Source organism: Oncorhynchus keta, chromosome 35 (genome assembly GCF_023373465.1).
Source record: "Oncorhynchus keta strain PuntledgeMale-10-30-2019 chromosome 35, Oket_V2, whole genome shotgun sequence".
NCBI lineage: Eukaryota > Metazoa > Chordata > Actinopteri > Salmoniformes > Salmonidae > Oncorhynchus > Oncorhynchus keta.
This window is the reverse complement of record NC_068455.1, coordinates 82,331,957-82,339,456: the sequence shown is the minus strand read 5'-3', so window position 1 is coordinate 82,339,456 and position 7,500 is coordinate 82,331,957. Positions and strand designations below refer to the sequence as shown.

At 43.0% G+C, this 7,500-nt stretch overlaps 2 protein-coding genes across 30 annotated transcripts in view; one reads left to right on the top strand and one right to left on the bottom strand.

Annotated features, from left to right (window-relative positions):
* Positions 1-126, bottom strand: part of LOC127916402 (type II inositol 3,4-bisphosphate 4-phosphatase-like) — a 76,471-nt gene extending 76,345 nt beyond the window's left edge. For all 6 annotated transcript variants that reach the window (XM_052498100.1, XM_052498099.1, XM_052498101.1 and 3 more), the window contains exon 1: positions 1-126. This exon is cut by the window's left edge and continues 8 nt beyond it. In XM_052498100.1, coding sequence (XP_052354060.1) covers positions 1-110 — 110 coding nt within the window. In that variant the 5' untranslated portion in view covers positions 111-126.
* A 2,674-nt stretch (positions 127-2,800) lies between these two features.
* LOC118380652 (GRB2-associated-binding protein 1-like) overlaps positions 2,801-7,500 on the top strand; it is a 98,231-nt gene continuing 93,531 nt past the window's right edge. For all 24 annotated transcript variants that reach the window (XM_052498093.1, XM_052498092.1, XM_052498091.1 and 21 more), the window contains exon 1: positions 2,801-3,717. In XM_052498093.1, the coding sequence (XP_052354053.1) occupies positions 3,643-3,717 (75 nt within the window). In that variant the 5' untranslated portion in view covers positions 2,801-3,642. The remainder of the gene's footprint in view (positions 3,718-7,500) is intronic.

The following is a 7,500-nucleotide window of genomic DNA, read 5'->3' as shown; positions in this document are numbered from 1 at the left end:
CTCCCCTGTCCCTCCTGTGTCTCCCGCCCTACCCTCAGTCTCCCTTCTCTGTCGAAGCTGCTAGCAGGGCCCTTAGACAGGGAGGTTAGGTGGTGAGAATTCACCTTCATCCTTCTTCTCCTCCTCTCTGCTTCATCACATACAGAGCTATTCACACCTGGTTTTTACCTGTAAACACACACACAGTCACACATCCTTTGTAGATCACACTGACAGCATCGTTTGCGTTTTGGTACATCAGAGTTACATTCGTTTCCAATGGAAACCGCTGCGTTTGCCTTGCAGCATTGCGTTGCAGTGCGTTCTGCGTGGCGCGTCCGTTGGATTTATCGTAACGTGTGCGTCAAACTGTATGCTGTAGACGGGTTTGACAGAAACGGGAGCGGAAAGGTGAATGTTGAACTTTTGTTGCAGAATTAAACAGATGAAGCTGTGTACTATTCTGCGCATCCTTACGCTGTCGGTGGGTTCGAAGCGTAAGTGTAACGGTGTAATTAAAATTGCCACCTACTTTTTCTCTAATACGCTCAGTGATAAAGGTATGGGATTCTGGGTAATCCACCGCAGATTTATGGACAATTGCTGAGTTGGAAATTGAACTGTTCCGGGATAGAAATGTATAAAGTTGACGTTACGTCATAAAATCCACTTTTTTTACGTCGTACGTGAGCAATTTCAGTTTATCAGAAACTACTGTTGTTGGGTTGTCGTCAAATAAGCCTCTCTTTATATGTTATTTGCTGAATCTCGGTTTTCCAACGTGGGTTTTATGCTAAAGTTTCAAATTAGCTAACTCAAAAATGCATCTTCTTTAGGAGTCATGTGTAAATGCGAGCGGCAGGGTAGCCTAGTGGTTAGAGCGTTGGACTAGTAACCGGAAGGTTGTGAGTTCAAACCCCCCAGCTGACATCTGTCGTTCTGCCCCTGAACAGGCCGTCATTGAAAATAAGAATATGTTCTTAACTGACTTGCCTGGTTAAATAAAGGTAAAATTAATTTTAAAAAAATCCGTTCACTACTGTGTGTGTGTCCCATGATTGCAGGTAATTTATGTTTTATAAATTTATGAGCACCAAATATAGTATAATCCTGGTTTTGTTCGTTTAGTAAAATATGTGGTACATTCTAGCTGTTGTATATTTATTCGCCACCAGAGGGTAACATCGAGTAATTTTCCAGTTTTAATTTGATACATTTTGAATACTAAAATACTAAAATAGATTATAGATTATTCTGATGTTGTGAATATGAGATGACACATGGAAACAATATATTTGTATTATAGTAAATTAGGATTTATTAGAAATAGTTAAATCCACTATACGATCACAAATACTTTGATAGACAATACAACTGTTTTTTTCAACTGTTTTTTTTGTTAGTATATTATTAGGGCAGATTTATGGAGAATTGCTGTGAGAGTGCTATTCATATCCCGTCGACTACTCATCATTCATCCGTACTGTGTGTGTCCCACGATTGCAGCGTTGGAAATAAAATAACTATCCCATCCATATAGCTCCTTCCTGTGTTGGTTGACTCACTGATTTGAGGGACGGGGCCAGGAAGGTCACATAAAGGCTCAGTACGAGTCCCTCTCTAGTTAATAATACAACGGCGCCACCTGTCGGTCAACAACAAGCATGTTCGCGCTGAAAGTCTAACCAGTGTAGTAGCTGATAGCTCAAATGTGGAATCGTGAAACCAGGAAGCAATCCATGTTATATTTGCCTCCTCAACTCACTTATTAACATGTAAAGTTGTTGAACATGAGACAACATTTCAAATCCGATCTGGAACTTGTGAGAGCAGGACATTAACAAACATACAGGACACAACATGTAGTTGGGGTGGGATTATATTTCCATTAATTAACTAACATCCGTTATTCTTGAACTCATAACGATTCGTGAATACTTTAAAAACATTTTAGATATCGCTCGTTGTGGAAACTTACCCAAATAAATCACGGAGAGAAAAAAATGTTACATTCCCGACGTTCAGTTTGAACGGAAAGTTGAAGCTCCGCGGGACAGACTGACAGTCCCGTGATTGTCGACCAGGAGGTGTCGCGCGGGACAACCTTTGTAGTTTGGACCCGGTCTTTTATCAATCACACATTATTCTTCCTCCAGACATTACTTCAGGAACATTATTGCTTCAAGGAAAGTAGGAGGGTAGAAAGGACAGGTGTAAAAGGACAAGTGAGCTGAGAATATAACATAATATAATAGAAAATAACAATAAAATTAAACAAACACTATAGAACATAGGAATAACAAGATTATTACAGCTAATTATGTAACCAAATACATTAGGTTAGGCTACAAATCCCATAGCTCCACCTTTCGGGGTTCCTTGAAAGGAGGTTGGACCTAAAGACGCCCATATCGCCGAGAAGATTTAAGGTTTAGAGCGGGAATAACACCCCAGCTGAGTCTCTCAATTCAATGTGGCTTTATTAACATGGGAAACGTATGTTAACGTTGCCAAGGCAAGTGAACTAGATAATAAACAAAAGTGAAGTAAACAAATGAACAGTAAACATTACACTCACAAAAGTTCCAAAAGAATAAAGACATTTCAAATGTCATATTATGTCTGTATACAGTGTTGTAATGATGTGCAAATAGTTAAAGTACAAAAGGGAAAATAAATAAACATAAATATGGGTTGTATTTATTGTGTTTGTTCTTCACTGGTTGCCCTTTTCTTGTGGCAACAGGTCACACATCTCGCTGCTGTGACGGAACACTGTGGTATTTCACCCAGTAGATATGGGAGTTTATCAAAATTGGATTTGTTTTTGAATTCTTTGCTTCGTCTGTGTCCTTTCTGCTGAGCCAGAGGGAGGTGCGAGAGAGAACGAGTTCAACTAGAGAGGAAGGTGGAAAGGAAACGTGAAACGCCTTGACAACAATCTCTTCAGTTTGCGTGATTATATTGGAGAGAACGTACACTGTTTAATTAACAACGATAGGTATTCCCCCTCAACTACTTTTCTTTAAGGATTTACTTTGATACGCCCGCCTTGTCTTTTCTTTAAGGATTTACTTTGATACGCATACCTTGTCTTTTCTTTAAGGATTTACTTTGATACGCATACCTTGTCTTTTCTTTAAGGATTTACTTTGATACGCATACCTTGTCTTTTCTTTAAGGATTTACTTTGATACGCATACCTTGTCTTTTCTTTAAGGATTTACTTTGATACGCCCGCCTTGTCCCTTCCACTTTCTCAGAGGCTGAAACCCCTGAACAAGATCCGAAAGGAACGTTACGCTAGCGGAAAGAAAAACACTCTTAACAGATTTCTGTGGCGAAAAGTGGATTGTTCAGTTGTTTTTAGGATATTTATGACTTCCGAGGGAAGTTAAAAAAATAAATAAAAACCTATTGGAGCATTGCACCAGACAGACGCTGTGTTTTTTGACAACTGCCCAACCTGCCGTGTGAGTTTTACTATGGATGGAATGTCGTGACCAGAACATCGGAATCTGAAGCAACTCCAAAGGAATCGTGTCTGGATCCAGTCGATCTTATTAACTCCCAATAGCCTATAGACTTATCGATCGGATCCTGCGGTTTGGTTTGAATATCGGATCAATATAAGTTATATTGCGTATCACTGAGGAGGAGAGGATGAGCGGGGGAGCGGACGTGGTGTGCGCCGGCTGGCTGAGGAAGTCACCGCCGGAGAAGAAGTTACGGCGCTATGTAAGTATTGCGCGTATAAAGCATGAGAATATTTAGAACAGTTTACATTCTAGCATTTTTTTTATTTAGCCTTTATAGGCAAGTCAGTTAAGAACAAATTTCTATTTACAATGATGGCCTACCAAAAGGCAAAAAGGTCTCCTTCGGGACGGGAGCTGGGATAAAACAATTATAACTAAAAAAAAATATATATATATATATGACAAAACACACATCACGAAAAGAGAGACAACACTACATAAATAGAGACCTAAGACGAGAACATAGCAAGGCAGCAACACATGACAACACAACATGGTAGCAGAACATCATGACAACAACATGGTAGCAGCACAACATGGTAGCAGAACATCATGACAACAACATGGTAGCAGCACAACATGGTAGCAGAACATCATGACAACAACATGGTAGCATCACAACATGGTAGCAGCACAACATGGTAGCAGCACAACTTGGTAGCAGCACAACATGGTAGCAGCACAACATGGCAGCAGAACATCATGACAACAACATGGTAGCAGAACATCATGACAACAACATGGCAGCAGAACATCATGACAACAACATGGTAGCAGAACATCATGACAACAACATGGTAGCAGCACAACATGGTAGCAGCACAACATGGTAGCAGCACAACATGGTAGCAGCACAACATGGTACAAGCATTATTGGGCCCAGACAACAGCACAAAGGGCAAGAAGGTAGAGACAACAGCACAAAGGGCAAGAAGGTAGAGACAACAGCACAAAGGGCAAGAAGGTAGAGACAACAGCACAAAGGGCAAGAAGGTAGAGACAACAGTTTTAGAAACGTCACTCCTTACACTTGGTCTCCTGACTCCTCACACCTGGTCTCACACCTGGTCATCTGACTCCTTACACCTGTTCCCACACCTGGTCTCCTGACTCCTTACACCTGGTCTCCTGACACCTGGTCTCACACCTGGTCTCCTGACTCCTCACACCTGGTCTCACACCTGGTCATCTGACTCCTTACACCTGGTCATCTGACTCCTTACACCTGGTCCCACACCTGGTCTCCTGACTCCTTACACCTGGTCTCCTGACTCCTCACACCTGGTCTCACACCTGGTCTCCTCACACCTGGTCTCCTGACTCCTTACACCTGGTCTCACACCTGGTATCCTGACTCCTCAAACCTGGTCTCACACCTGGAATCCTCACTCCTAACACCTGGTTTCCTGACTCCTTACACCTGGTGTCACACCTGGTCTCCTGACTCCTCACACCTGGTCTCCTGACCCCTTACACCTGGTCTCCTGACTCCTTACACCTGGTCTCACACCTGGTCTCCTGACTCCTCACACCTGGTCTCCTGACCCCTTACACCTGGTCTCCTGACTCCTTACACCTGGTCTCACAGCTGGTATCCTGAATCCTCACACCTGGTCTCCTGACTCCTTACACCTGGTCTCCTCACATCTGGTCTCCTGACTCCTTATACCTGGTGTCATACCTGGAATCGTCACTCCTCACACCTGGTCTCCTCACTCCTCACACCTGGTCTCCTGACACCTGGTCTCCTTACTCCTCACACCTGGAATCCTCACTCCTCACACCTGGTCTCCTGACTCCTCACACCTGGTCTCCTGACTTCTTACACCTGGTCTCCTTACTCCTTAGACCTAGTTCCCTCACTCCTCACACCTGGTCTTCTCACTCCTTACACCTGGTCTCCTCACTACTTAGACCTAGTTCCCTCACTCCTTACACCTGGTCTCCTCACTACTTAGACCTAGTTCCCTCACTCCTCACACCTGGTCTTCTCACTCCTTACACCTGGTCTCCTCACTACTTAGACCTAGTTCCCACACTCCTTACACCTGGTCTCCTGACTCCTTACACCTGGAATCCCCACTCCTCACACCTGTTCTCCTCATTCCTCACAGCTGGTCTCCTCACAGCTGGTCTCCTCACTCCTTACACCTGGAATCCCCACTCCTCACACCTGGTCTCCTCACACCTGGTCTCCTGACTCCTTACACCTGGTCTCACACCTGGAATCCTCACTTCTCACACCTGGTCTCCTCACACCTGGTCTCACACCTGGTCTCCTCATTCCTCACACCTGGGCTCCTCATTCCTCACACCTAATCTCTATATAACAGGGTCTGAGTCGTATCTCTATATAACAGGGTCTGAGCCATATCTCTATATAACAGGGTCTGAGCCATATCTCTATATAACAGGGTCTGAGCCATATCTCCATATAACAGGGTCTGAGCCATATCTCTATATAACAGGGTCTGAGCCATATCTCCATATAACAGGGTCTGATCCATATCTCTATATAACAGGGTCTGAGCCATATCTCTATATAACAGGGTCTGAGCCATATCTCCATATAACAGGGTCTGAGCCATATCTCTATATAACAGGGTCTGAGCCGTATCTCTATATAACAGGGTCTGAGCCATATCTCTATATAACAGGGTCTGAGCCATATCTCTATATAACAGGGTCTGAGCCATATCTCTATATAACAGGGTCTGAGCCATATCTCTACATAACAGGGTCTGAGCCATATCTCTATATAACAGGGTCTGAGCCATATCTCTATATAACAGGGTCTGATCCATATCTCTATATAACAGGGTCTGAGCCATATCTCTATATAACAGGGTCTGAGCCATATCTCCATATAACAGGGTCTGAGCCGTATCTCTATATAACAGGGTCTGAGCCATATCTCTATATAACAGGGTCTGAGCCATATCTCTATATAACAGGGTCTGAGCCATATCTCTATATAACAGGGTCTGAGCCATATCTCTATATAACAGGGTCTGAGCCATATCTCCATATAACAGGGTCTGAGCCATATCTCTATATAACAGGGTCTGAGCCATATCTCTATATAACAGGGTCTGAGCCATATCTCTCTATAACAGGGTCTGAGGCATATCTCTATATAACAGGGTCTGAGCCATATCTCCATATAACAGGGTCTGAGCCGTATCTCTATATAACAGGGTCTGAGCCATATCTCCATATAACAGGGTCTGAGCCATATCTCTATATAACAGGGTCTGAGCCATATCTCTATATAACAGGGTCTGAGCCATATCTCCATATAACAGGGTCTGAGCCATATCTCTATATAACAGGGTCTGAGCCATATCTCTATATAACAGGGTCTGATCCATATCTCTATATAACAGGGTCTGATCCATATCTCTATATAACAGGGTCTGAGCCATATCTCTATATAACAGGGTCTGAGCCATATCTCCATATAACAGGGTCTGAGCCATATCTCTATATAACAGGGTCTGATCCATATCTCTATATAACAGGGTCTAAGCCATATCTCTATATAACAGGGTCTGAGCCATATCTCCATATAACAGGGTCTGAGCCATATCTCCATATAACAGGGTCTGAGCCATATCTCTCTATAACAGGGTCTGAGCCATATCTCAATTTTTATTTTTACTTAACTAGCCAAGTCAGTTAAGAACAAATTCTTATTTTCAATGACGGCCTAGGAACAGTGGGTTAAGTGCCTTGTTCAGGGGCAGAACAGCAGATTTTTACCTTGTCAGCTCAGGGATTCGATCTTGAAACCTTTTTGTTACTAGTCCAACGCTCTAACCACTAGGCTACCTGCCACCCATATATATCAGGGTCTGAGCCATGTCTCTATATAGCAGGGTCTGTGCCAAATAAAATAAAATTGTATTGGTCACATACACATAGTTAACAGATGTTAATGCGAGTGTAGCGAAATGCTTGTGTTTCTAGTTCCAATTATGCA